Source organism: Lolium perenne, chromosome 1, assembly GCF_019359855.2.
Source record: "Lolium perenne isolate Kyuss_39 chromosome 1, Kyuss_2.0, whole genome shotgun sequence".
Classification (NCBI taxonomy): Eukaryota; Viridiplantae; Streptophyta; class Magnoliopsida; order Poales; family Poaceae; genus Lolium; species Lolium perenne.
The window spans coordinates 24,049,828-24,063,188 of NC_067244.2; the positions used below are offsets into that span (position 1 = coordinate 24,049,828).

Below are 13,361 nucleotides of genomic sequence, written 5' to 3' on the forward strand. Positions count from 1 at the left end.
AGGCGGCAATCCTGGCGTACTTCAACGCGCAGCGCTTCCGGAGGCTGAAGGAGGAAGAGCGCGAGTTCATCGATGACGCTAACTTCGAGCACGCCATCGGCACGCGCCAACGGGCAGCAACGGAGGAGGCGGGATGTCTCCTCATGGCCGCCGAACGACAGAAAATGCTTGAGCTCAACGCTTAGCGCCAGGCGGAGGCGGCGGCCCGCGAGCAAGCAAAGCTCGCCCAGAACGAGGCATCTCACCAGTGGCTTGCATCTCTAAGCGGGAAGCGCCGCCGGGAAGCTCCAGCGTCGCCGGTGGTCCATGCTCCACCGCTATATGCGCGAAGGCAATAAACCCAAAAGAGAGAAAGACTCATCTTGGTAGATTTCATCTTTCTCCAATAATCCTTCAGCCCAAAGCCATGGTCAGCGCATCAATTAAGGTGGTTAAACAAGATTTAAGCTTTTAGCTTCGTGGTTCCTTATTATTACTTGAGTATTACTAGATCATCTTTGATATCAGCCGTGTCAATTGGGGGTCGCCGATTCACTAGCAAACAAGTTTTTGTCTATGAGTTCTTTAGATCATGTTACCCGGGCCCTTAAATTAGATAACAACATTAGGTGCACATAGACATTCATTCTCATACATAATCATCTTAATCGTACATTCACAAATGGATGAAATAAAATTGACACAACACATCTCACCAATCATCTACATCTCCCACGCCAATGGGATTTTACTCACACATGAGAGGAGAATAGCATGATGAGATCCTAGCAATGTAAATATAGTTCATCTAAATATTACCGTATTAAGCCACAATAATTTAAGATCAAATTAAACACAAACCAAGCTGAAATAGATGTTTCAATCCCTAATCTTACTAGTATGAATCCCTCTCTTTTAGTACAAGAGGGGTGTAATGGAGGTAATGGCGATCTTGAATGGATTGATCTTTGTTGAAGTCGATGATGGTTTTCTCCCTCTTCAGATCTGATCTCTTCTCTTCTGGAGCGAATGCTGGCATTGATGACTGTAAACAACAATGCCAAAAAGATCTTGAAATGCTGGGACTTCAAATGCAGAGTGTTGTGTCAGTAGAGTATCTGTCCCACAAGGGTAACTCAAGTGTTTATATCGAACTCTCGGGGAACTGGACAAAAGAGTATACTCTTCTATCTTCTTCTAGCAATCCTGCAAGTAAAATAAGATGCCTTGTATCCCAACTCTACCGTGTGATTGTCAAGCACAAGGTTTCACGTAAGTAAATAACACAAGTAGAAATAAAACAAGTAAAACTAGACTAGATAAAATAACTAAGTAAAAATGGTAAAGAGGTTGATTGTTTTTGGTGTTTTGGACGCAAATAAGAAAAAATAAATATTTTTATATTTAGATTAAAATAGTGCAGCAAATAGAAAACAAGGTAAAAGCAATATAAATGTGTTTCTTACGATAAAAAGTGGACCGAGGTTTATGGGTTCACTTGATTATTCTCTCTTAAAGTTGTGGTGGACAAATAGCAATTCATCAATGAGATATGAAGATGCAGATAGTAGTATATGTAAAATCAGAATTAATATAGACATCACGTCCTAATAGAAAGATGATGCGAAAGAAATTTCATCAATCTTATATTTTTCAGAATTTTGAGGGGTAAAAATAGAAAATACGCAATATGGATCTCACTATCGCTATGAACTGGTGGATAGCTCACGCACTCACCCACATAAACACAAAATTCATTCTTATAGATAAAATGAAGGAATTGTGAATACAAAGCGGCGAAAAAGTGAGGCGAGACTTGATGTTTATTTTCCTCCAAAATTTCTATAAACTAGACCACTCCATACATAGAATTTTTTTTTTAGGAATCTAGCTTCCTGTTCTTCTGTACCAAATGGTATGGTAGGATTTTTTTTGTACATAAATGATATCTTCCAAAATTCCTATATTTCTTCCAAATGGCGCCTTATAGTAAATTATATTTACTTCCATAGTTCCGACAGGGTGCTTGCACTTGCACGCTTTCCTCTTCTTCTCGGATAGAATCGGATCCCGCAGCCCGCCGGGCTTCAGTAGCGAGCTCTGCCACTGCACGTCCCATCTCCCGAGGGTTATCTTCCTCCGATACTGCTTTGCCATCCCTCACTTTCTCGCCCATGGTGTGCTCGCGGTGGCGCAGTTCATACTTCATAGGCTGTTAGGTACGAGAGGGGAGAGAGTTGAAGCGCCTGGGACCGGCGGCCGCCGCTGCGGGCCGGGCTAACCCCGTCTCCTTTCCCCAAAGGCGCTCGAGCTTCAGGCAGCTTCCAGGTAAGGTTCTCTGATTCGTTAGACTCGACAAATGAACAGCAAAACAGCGGAACAACAGTTCCCAGTTTTGAAGGAATCTACATTTTGGATTAACACTCATTGCGCTGCGGAAACATCATCGTTCATGAACTACATGTATTACAAATTTTTGTCCATGATGCCAAGAGCCACAATAGGAATTCGCTACTACGCAGTAGATGTGCTTATTCCATTCAGTGGCCAGCCTTCAGCCGAGTTGACCCGGTCAATAACCGGTGCTGGGTTTGATTTGGGCATTTGCGCACATCACTTTGTTAGTCAATTTGTACAATTTTACAATACTAAGTACAATTTTAAAACTTCATTTTGCAACTTGCTGATCTTGTTGCGACTTGGATGCAGTACATCAATCTTCCAGCATTCGTCAAAAAAAAAAAAAAAAAAAAAAAATCTTCCAGCATTGAGGGGCTGCTCATTCAAATCCTTTTTGCAGCTCATTCTTATCCTCTCTCTTTTGTGGTTTGTCTCCCCTTCGCCAGATTAGAGCCTGTACAACTTGGGTACTTTCAGTTATCATTTTATTGAATATTACCCCTTCGTCCCTGAGACCGTGAGTGCCAGGCGATTAGGTTTTTGCTCGTCTCCTGCTGGATCCATCTTGATTTTGTGGTCTCTAGGCCATGGAAGAGGGGTTGGTCTCGGCCCCCGTCAGCGGGAGGGCTCCGTTTTCCCATTTTTAGGGTTCAAATTTGGTGGGGTGGCGTTCAGGTGGTGGTAGCTGCATCTCTTTCAATAAGGTCTCCCCGGCTTCAGCTCCATCTCGAGGGCAACATCGAGAAGAAGCTTGTGGGAGTGGTGCAGTCTACGAGGATTTTGTCTGGCTATGGGGATCTTCGGATCATCAAGGAACTTCATCGCCAGTTCATCCTTCTTCTTCATCTTCGGGGCGGATGTGGTCTTCTTGACCGGTTCGCAACCAACAACGCCAGGCTGACTTAGGGACAAGCGGCAGCGGCGGCGCACCGTCGACACTGTCCAGAGGTTGAAGATGAAGTGCTACTCAAGGATCACGTTGTAATTTTCGTTTTTCTTGAGGTGCTTTGTACTGTTCGTTGTTTCTTTTAATGCAAGGGTCCTATTCGCAAAAAAAACTTCCGTGAATATTTCTGTTCTGAAATAAAGGGTTTTCATTACTTCCTTTCCTGCTTCTGGGGATACATCTTGATCTGTTAGGGCCTGATGCAGGACATTTACTGTATGTATTGCTTAAATCAGTGTTGTTTCTCACTGTCGGTCACCAATCTTATAGGCCCATGGATGCAAAAGCTCTGGCCGACGGGATAATATTCAATATTATGGAGAACAAGTCACACCATGTGAGTGATGAGCCAATGAAGATGTCGTTCAAACTGTTACAAGAGATTACAAATAATTTTGATGAAGACAGAAGACTTGGCAATGGTGCGTTTGGAGAAGTTTACAAGGTATCTACGATGCAAATTTAAGTCCTTCGGTTGAATCATATTTGGTTGTGATGATTTTTGCATGCTCTGTTGAATAGGGAGTGCTTGATGGGAAAGACATTGCCGTGAAGAAGCTCCGCGCCATGCCAGGGATTGATGAGAAGCAATTCGAAAATGAATTTGGGCACCTTAGGAGGCTCAAGCACCAAAATATCGTGCAATTAGTGGGCTTCTGCAACGAAGAAGAGGAAGTTGTTGTAACTCATGAAGGGAAAGAAGTACTCGCTTTAGATATACACAGGGCACTCTGCCTGGAGTTTGTGCCCAACGGAAGCCTTGGCAGCTGTCTTTCTGGTTTGTTGGTTCCTTACAATGTTCTTCCAGATTCAACCAGAAAATGTATTAGAAAGTTGCATTTGAGATAGCTGTGTGCTCTTGCAGGACAATGTCTTGGGCTTGATTGGGATGTACGCTTTAGAATAATTAAAGGCATATGCGAAGGTTTAAAATACCTTCATGATGTTTCCGTTATGCACTTTGATCTAAAACCAGACAATATATTACTAGATGAGAAAATGGTGCCGAAAATAGCAGACTTCGGTTTATCAAGGCTAGTGGGGAAAGAGAACACCATAATAACAATGACTCCTCTAGGGACACTGTAAGGCTGTTGTCTCATTTGGACATTTTCTTGAGCATGTTAGATTGGATTTTATTACTTCACTTATCCATATTGTTTAAATTATTTTGCAGAGGATTCTTGCCACCAGAGTTCATAAACAAGCAAGTAATCTCAAAAGAGTATGACATATTTAGCTTGGGAGCTATAATTAGAAGGATATTGACTGGAGTAATGGACAAGGATAGTATTCCTGACATGGATGAACGGGAATCATGTGAGCTGGTAAGAAAAGTTATTTGCTTACATAGTACTAGTGTTCAACTGCATTTAATTCGCTTCATTTAAAGAAAAATTAAAGAAAGTTTTCAAAAGATTGATGTCATATATGCAAATGGGTTTACAAGTGTTTGGAGGAATAACTTATACTACTCAAAGGCCATATGGTTGTATATATGAAGGTAAATGCGTGATAAATATGCATGAAACTTCTTATAACATAGGGTATATAAACATCAATGCATCGAACCTCCTCGCCCCTCAAACTCAGGGTGGATAAAACTCAGGGTGGATAAACAACAGCAAATTTGTTTTCTTTTTTCGAAATGGATTGCCCCAACCCCAGCCTCTGCATCGCAATGATGCATATGGCCGAAACAACAGCAACTTTGGAGAGATAAAAGCTGTGGTGTGTTCTAGCATGTGCTTTTCTGAAGAAATCTGCAGCAGAGACTTAAAAGACACATACTGACAAATAGTAACCTGATCATGCACCTGAACACATATAAGAAGTGCACGTAACAAGAAGCATCCACACCGCTACGCTTAGTGAGCTGATTCATGTTTCAGTGGGTCTGGAGTAATACTGATAATAGTACTGTCAGAAAAAAGAGGAGTTGGTGCAACCAGACACACCAAAATCCTCATGTAACTGCCATGGCCAAGTAGAAGGGTGGGCCTGGCGCAGTGGTAGAGTATCTCCACTTGTGTCCTGGTGGTGCTGGGTTTAAGCCAGCCTCCTTGCATAATAAAATGCAATGAAAAGGCTGCCTACAAATACCCTTCCCCAGACCCACAATGTGTGGGACCTTTCAGCACTGGGTACACCCCTTTAACTGCCATGGCAAGTAATCTTTGTTGTCAGCAAAATTATAGCTCAAAACTCACCCTCTGCACCGGAGTGAGAAACTTCCAAACTATCTTCTTGTGGTGATGCTATCGTTCATCAAGCGTATTCTTATGGTGGCTCTAGAGGCCGGTCTGACTGCTGCCTCTGCATATAAGTTTCATATAACAGTACCAAAAAAAAATGATATATCACATTCAATAAGTACCTTTCTTTGGTCACTATGTTTATCCTTCAGTTCTCATATAACTTTGAGAATTTTAATTTATCTTCAACTCTGTACATGTTTTTGAGAGGTTTCAATTAGGAAATGCCAGTAGAGCCATTGTAATGTTTACAGTGTGTGTTCCAAAAATCGTTTGATTAGTTAGTTAATCGAACTATAAATCCTGGATGATCCGAGCGTTATCGTCCTCTGAGTTGTTGGGCCATGAGTAATCGCTCCGACAAGGCGATTAACAGCGATTCCTGTCAGCTAGGGAGGGTACGGCACTGGTTTGTGCCGCGGCCGGTCTGGCCAAGCAGCTGCCAGCCCAAGCCCTTGGTTCATGCTATGGTTTAAGAGTCAGAAATCCTTAGTTTCTGTGTAAATCTTAGCTATCCTAGCCAATTAACAGGTGACCAGAGTCAGCAATCCTTAGTTTCTGTATAAATCTTACCTATCTTATTTGATTAACAATGGACTGATTAATTCAAGTAATCGGAGTTGATTGTCTACTCAGACCCTTGCTGAGCAGGTTCCAAGCAGCAATTTCCTGAACACTGCCAGTAAGCAACTTTTATTGGACATTTGGAAGAGATTAAGTAGTCAACTGTGTCATTTATGATTTAAAGATGTCATTATACTGGTTTTACATTACTTCTATTTATCTGTAGTGATTCCTCAGTTTGTGTTGTATAGATTTAGTTAATGGATAAATATAACGAAAAAAAAAAAGGCATCAGGAGACTTAACTTTGTTAGATGAAGTTCCTCTTATAAAATATAGAAAACGATGCTTGCACAGGCCAGCAGTCTAGTTTAGAGGCAGACAAAAGGATCAACTATATTCTTCTTGTAATGGAAACATTCTGAATTCGTGTCCCTTCCAGAAAAAATATCTGTCACTTCAACTTTCTTAATTGTTTTTAATTCGAAATATGGAATTATTAGAACAATGAAGAAGTCAATTTTTTAGAATAGAGTGTAATTTCGCTTATGCCCATTTTTCCCCTTCAGGATTGTTCTAATTGTTGAATACATAGATGATATTCCAAGTAAATACCCCTACTACTTCCTAAGAACTTCATTGGCGGATGTAGAATACTAACAACTGTTGACCTAGATGTAGACGTTTTTGCTTTTGTTTTTAAAGGTACACAACTACTGGAAAGAAAAGTTAGAGGAGATACCAGCTCAATCACTTGAAGCAGTGTGTAAACAAGTAAGGATTTGTATTGAGATTGCAGTTGACTGCATGGAGACTGACCGACGCAAAAGGCCTAAGATGAAGGAGATTGTCCGTAGACTTAAAGAGGTAGAAACTAAGGATAACCAGTCATGCCCGCAGATAAATCAGGTACAAACAACTATATTTTTTGTTAAGAAAAAATGCACTGCTTTCCTATCAATCTTGTGGATAATATGCTTCATTATGTCACAATGGTAATTTTGAAAATAAAAATACTGAAAGAATCTCTGCTTAATAAAGTTTTTTTTTGCTGGGGCTCTGCTTAATAAACTTAGTGGAAGCTGAGCGTTCAGAGTATACCACATATTAATACACAAGCGTCGGAGTCAAGCCTTCTGAGTACTTTACCCAAGAAACTATCATCAGAATATTTGAAAGCAATTACGGATGGATTCTCTCTTGAGAGAAAGCTCGGTCAAGGTTCATTTGGAACAATGTATAAGGTATGATGATGCTATAAACCATTTCCACATTATCAGAGGTTACCAAAAGCATTCTAATGTACAGTATACAAGAGTTTACACAGGGCATTCTAGAAGATGGGACAGAGATTTCCGTGGAGAAGCTTGAGGAAAGTTCTTCAGTGATACCTGAAAAAACATTTCAATCTGTGGTTGCCAATATAATGGCGCACCGGCACGAAAATATAGTAAAGTTAGTTGGCTTCTGTTATGAAACAGAGAAGAAGATGGTGGAGCAAAATGAGACACATATTCTTGCTGATGTGGTAGTAGCACCTCTACTGTGCTTCGAGTATGTGCCTAATGGGAATCTTGCCAAGTATATTTATGGTATGAGACTGGAGCCTCCTAAGTCCTACATGCTCCGAATATGAATTCTCTATATATTGATCAAATTTTGCACTGGACGTTTTCAGAAAATTTAGATTATACTGTATAGTAATCACTTAACATCCGTTCTACCATATAGATGAAATTTATCTTTCTAAAACATCGGTTTCTTTGTCTTATGTGTACAGGTGAATCTTGTCAACTTGATTGGAATACACGTTTGAAAATAATCGTGGGCATTTGCCAGGCGTTCAAATGGATGTGTTACATTCCAATTGTCCATACGAATCTTACGCCTAAAAATATTTTATTGGATAATAATATGAGGCCAAAAATTGCCGGTTTTGGTGTCTCTAGACTCTTCGATGAAGGACTCCAGAGGAGCACATGGGATGTTGTGGGAGAATTGTAAGATCAATAGAAAACATGTCTTTGATATAAAAATTTGGACGTTTTTCTCTGCTCCGTATGCCTCAAAATTTTATTTTAATATGTTTCAGACAATACATCGCGCCAGAATATTTGCAAAAGGGAGAAATCTCCAGCAGAGCGGACATGTACAACTTAGGTGTTTTAATTTTGGAGATTGCTACAGGAGAGAAAATTAGCCCTCAAAATGAAGAGAACCTCTACTCTGCTACCTTATATGCCGACAATGTAAGGCAAACTTACTTAATAAGTAATATTTTCTTTTATAAACTTCCTTCTATATTTTCATTCCAATTCGATAGGTACGTCAAAACTGGACAGATGACGACATATCATGGAATTACCCATCATTGGAGACTTGTTGCATTGATGACATAAAAACATGCATCATGATTGGACTGATGTGTGTCGAGATGAATCCCCGGAGAAGACCTTGTATAGTGGATATTGTCGACAAGCTGAGATATACTACATCTGTAGGCGCAATGCCGAATATGGTATGATTTTCTAAGGTGCACTCAATTCTCTGTTCCTTATGTTTAGCTCGTTTTTGTCAAAGTTCAGATCAAGAGTTGTTCCTGTTCTACAGATATCCGGCTGCATTAGCTTTCTCAGGGTGCAACCCCGGCGACTCTGCTTCCCATGTGTGCCAAAAAGGTTGAACTCCTCCTCGTTGTACTTAACAAACAGCACAAAATACCGTATCGCCTTCAGTCTCCAGACGGATAACCCAAGGAGGTACCATACAATGCTACCGTTTTGCGGTATTGTGCCATCAAAGTGCAGCTACACTCTCACTGTGACAATGCGCGAGCAGAAGAAGAGAGCACTTTCCAACAATGAGGAATTTCTCACTCTGCAAAGTAGCATAATGCCTGCTCAAGACCTCAAGAATGTAACCCCAGATTCCGTTGCTGTGTTTTTTGAGGAAGTAAGAATTATGGGCGATCATGAGGTGCAAGAGGTAAAGATACCGGTCGTGTGTAACCCACCAGACGTGACTGCCCCAGATCAGGTACCGGTTGCGTGTAACCCACCAGACAAGGCTGCCCCAGATCAGGTGAGTGCAGTTGAGAATACATGCATTCATGCACACTAATGTATAAATTCAAATTGAAGATATAACCTTTATTATTTTCTTTTGTTCATATGATATCCACGGTGGCCATCTCTTGACAGTCGATCCGATCAGCAGCAATAGTGACAGAGGTACTGTTTTTTTTTGCCTTCTTTTGCTTCAGTGATTCAAGATTCTCAATACAGAAGAGGCATCAGAACTAGCATGTTGAGGAATTTTTCTAACTTCACCTGGTGTTTTTGCTGGATTAGATCATAGCTACTCAGAACTATCGGCAGGTACTGTCCATACATGTTCATTCAACAGAGCCATGGTGAGTGCTAGTTTGATAGTTTCTGCTTGGTTTGGTCATCATTAATTTATCTCTTGGTCAAAATCCCTCCTTTTGGTAATGCAGGATCTTGACGACTAACAACAGGGGTAATGTTTCCATATGGAATTACCATACGAAGGTAGGTTGCCATACTCTTTGCTCAGTTAGTACAGTAGAATTGGATCAAATTGTTAACATTATAGCAGCTAGGCGTGCACCTGTATAGATTCAGTTAACAGCATGACCTAGTCTTGCCCACGTTTTGCCACACGATCACATTGATTGGTTGTTGAGTTGTACACGATCGAGCGCCAGTAGCGCATGTAATCGGCTATTTAACGCCTTGTGATATCAATACAAACTGTGTTGAATCCCTTCCTTGCTTTCACGAATAATGTTCATTTTGTGCAGACAACAGTCAACTCCTTTGAAGTGAATAATGCAGATGAACCAGGCATGCTTTCTGACTTCACTATTTCCCTTTCTTTCCCCATGAAATTTTCTCGAAATACCAACATTGAAGACAGGACTACTGGTCATGCTCGATGAACTTTCTTTGCTCACGAACATATTTTTAGAACTCAAAGATAGGAACACTAAGTTTTTTTTTTTGCCAAGAAAACAGGAACAGTTCTCAGTTCCATGCATTTCTTTTCTCATGAGCAGTCATTCTGACATAACCTTTCCTACCGTAGTATATTCGGCAAAATTCATTGAGCGGGAGAAATGGCTAGTGGTTGGAGGTAGTGATGGGTACATCTATGTGTACAGTTATGAATCTTATGATACAATGGAAGTAGAGTGCTTCAAAGCTCATGATGGCTACCACATCACGTCTTTGGCTGTGGAACCAACTCATTCTTTAGTGCTGTCAACATCTGCTGACCACATGATTAAGCTATGGACCTGGGAGAAGGGCTGGGAATGCATTCAAACATTTCTAGGGCACTACAACAAAGTCACACAAGTAATGTTCGACCCCAGGGACAGCAATAGATTTGTAAGTGCGTCCTTGGACCGCACAGTCAAGGTACTTCTTTACATGGTCCTACAATCAAACCCGTGTTCTGTGAGGTCTGAGTCTTAAACTTCAGTGTCGAATGCTTGTATTTACAGATCTGGGGCATCGACTCTGCTACATGCAACATCACGTTGCATGGGCATACAGATGGTGTTCTCTGTCTTCAGTACTTCTCCAGTGATAATCAGCAGTTTCTGATGGCCGGCTCATCAGATGGTGCTGCCAAGGTATTGCATATGGCCTTTCTAATTGAGCAGTGCGTTCGATTCCTGTGGTGAGTACTCATTTTTTGTTTCACATTCTTTGCTAATAAGATCTGGGACCTAGCAACAGAATGTCCTGTCAGTATTATAGAAGGAGATGGAAACCAGCTCAATGCTCTCTGTCTGCATCCAGAACTGCCGCTAGTAATTACTGGTTTACAAGATGGGACCATCCAAATCAGGAAATCCACTAGCACTGCATATAGGTACTGCTTTCTACTTGTATTTGGTCACATCACGCATCAAGTACGAATGATATGTAACCTCTCCTTAAATGCTAGATTCATTTTATAATACAGTGCATCAGAATGATTATCTGTCAGAAGTTAGCAGGATATAGATGGGAACTACGATCTTTCCAGAAAGTGTTAGTAGTTGGTTTTGTAGCACCTTGTAGATCTGATCTCATACGTATGTGTCCTGGTAGGGCTTGTTTGATGCCCAGAGGCCCAGAGTAATATTTGAACATCATATTCATATGATATAAATTCCATGGATCATGTTAGAATATATATGTGTACTCCCAATATTAACATGTGAGGCCTCATTTGTTTTTGAGACATCTCTTGTTATGAGAAATAAAAACTACTTTATGATAACTAGCTGTAACGGATAATAACTAAGGTATGAAGTAGTATTTTAATATCACCATTGAAGAAGTACTAATAGTATTTGTAGTACAATAACTTCATGCCCAGGATTTAGACAATACGGAGAATTATCGGCCTAACGAAATGAATAGCGTACACATAGTAGCCCAATTTGTCTGAATTTCAGCCTCATCAATTCTATGCGTGGGAGTTTCTTGTTGAAAATTTTCAAAGAAACTGACTGTCGGTTTCCTTATCTTGTACAGGCTTGAGAACATAACTGGGTTTAACCTCGGCGCAGTTAAAGCTCTTGAATACATAAATGGGCCAAGAAGGTAATATCACTAATTTAATACTACTAGTAGAAATAGACAGAAGTGGTAAAGCATATAAACGTTTTGAAGAAAAAAAAATGAGGTGCCTCCTCCACCTCGAGGTAACAAAAATCCACGATGATCAATAGAGAACACAATCGTTAGTTACCAGTTGAGACCACCGTCCGTTAGTCGCTGGGAAGGTGGACCCCACAGATAGACATGATCCCTGCCTAGTTGGGCAACTTTGATACGGAGAATTGTGGACACCGTCGAAAACCATTTGGTGCTGCTCTTCCGGGTGAAAGTGGTGGTGGAGTGGGGAGGATGGGGCAAATCGAAAGGACAAGGCATGGTGAAGGATGGAGATGAGGATGTAAGCATGCGAGACGGCTTGGCGACGGGATTTTGCACGAAGACACCACACGCCCTTGGGAGAGCTGGCGAGGCCATGCAAGTCTTCGTCTTCCCATCACCTTTACTTGGAGGATGGCTATATCTTCATTTTTTTCAGATTATTTGAATCGGGCTTGATGCAGTTCTATTACATTTATGTAGTCAGCATAAAGTTTGTAACATGAATATGCTTTGTGTAGGATTGTGGTCGGATGTGACCAAGGAATAGCAATGATGGAAGTTAAGGTGCCGTGAATTTAGGATGTACTGTAAGGTCATAGAGCTCCACGATGAGTTTGGTGGCTGGTGAGAAGTTCTGAAGAATCGAACAGGTGTGGATGATGTTCCCGTGACTATTTCTATGTTCTTCTTTCTCCTTCTTACATTAGTAACCTTTCAACCCCCTTGCTTTGTTCTGTGACATCTTGCGTGCTAGTTGATTTTTGTATCCTTATCCATAGAATAGTTCAGTTAGTATCCTTGTATTTACAAAAGTCAAAAGGCAACTCTGAAGTCCACGTGCTCATCCTCGATTTCTGCTGCAGATATAGCACCTAAAGCTGCTACCTCAAGCAAATTTCTGACTTTGGACAACAAATTGTGCAGTGCGTCATCACCGGTGTCATTCTGTCCACCGCCAAGGAAGTAAAGGTGTTTGGAAGAAAGATTACAAAAACGCCTTTGTAGTTGGAAGGGTAAATTGTTGTCCCTCGGAGGGAGATTGGTTCTCATTAATTCAGTACTGACAAATATGGTACTGTATATTTTATCATTCTTCCTGCTGCCGAAAGGAATTCTGCATAAACTCGATTATTATGGATCCTGATTCTTTTGGCAAGGGGACAGCGAGAAAAAGAAATATCGACTGGTTAAATGGAGCGTAGTTTGTAGTCCCAAAGATCAAGGCGGACTGGGAGTTCATGACCTAGAGGTCAAGAACTCAGCTCTGCTGGGTAAATGGCTTTTTAAGCTTCTTACTGAGGATGGGATTTGGCAAACTATTCTTCGTAGAAAGTATATTGGCTCGAAGGCGCTATCTCAAGTGGTTTGGAAACCTGGGGATTCTCACTTCTAGGCTGGTCTCATGGCGACAAAGAATGTATTCTTTCGCCATTGTACTTTCTCTATTAAGAATGGAGAACAGATACGATTCTGGGAAGATGTCTGGTTAGACAATGCTTCCTTGAGTGAGCAGTATCCTGCCTTGTATAGTATTGTTCGT

The 13,361-nt window shown here is 41.0% G+C and overlaps 1 protein-coding gene across 5 annotated transcripts; it reads left to right on the forward strand.

Annotated features, from left to right (window-relative positions):
* The first annotated feature begins 1,993 nt into the window (after nucleotides 1–1,993).
* Nucleotides 1,994–12,965, forward strand: LOC127344445 (receptor like protein kinase S.2). 5 transcript variants are annotated; one of them, XM_071826502.1, is made up of 22 exons: nucleotides 1,994–2,307; nucleotides 3,596–3,770; nucleotides 3,848–4,103; nucleotides 4,191–4,410; nucleotides 4,503–4,653; nucleotides 6,825–7,052; nucleotides 7,220–7,387; nucleotides 7,471–7,735; nucleotides 7,924–8,143; nucleotides 8,236–8,392; nucleotides 8,467–8,661; nucleotides 8,754–9,224; nucleotides 9,344–9,373; nucleotides 9,494–9,555; nucleotides 9,640–9,694; nucleotides 9,967–10,009; nucleotides 10,251–10,585; nucleotides 10,672–10,803; nucleotides 10,891–11,045; nucleotides 11,696–11,764; nucleotides 12,340–12,471; nucleotides 12,685–12,965. In XM_071826502.1, exons 2-21 carry the CDS (start codon nucleotides 3,600–3,602, stop codon nucleotides 12,392–12,394), a joined length of 3,438 nt encoding a protein of 1,145 aa, XP_071682603.1. In that variant the 5' UTR covers nucleotides 1,994–2,307; nucleotides 3,596–3,599; the 3' UTR covers nucleotides 12,395–12,471; nucleotides 12,685–12,965. The 5 variants fall into 5 exon arrangements, with proteins under 5 accessions (XP_071682603.1, XP_071682605.1, XP_071682606.1 ...); XM_071826504.1 differs by having other exon boundaries at nucleotides 12,746–12,965; XM_071826505.1 differs by having other exon boundaries at nucleotides 1,995–2,307; nucleotides 6,849–7,052.
* Nucleotides 12,966–13,361: the final 396 nt, after the last annotated feature.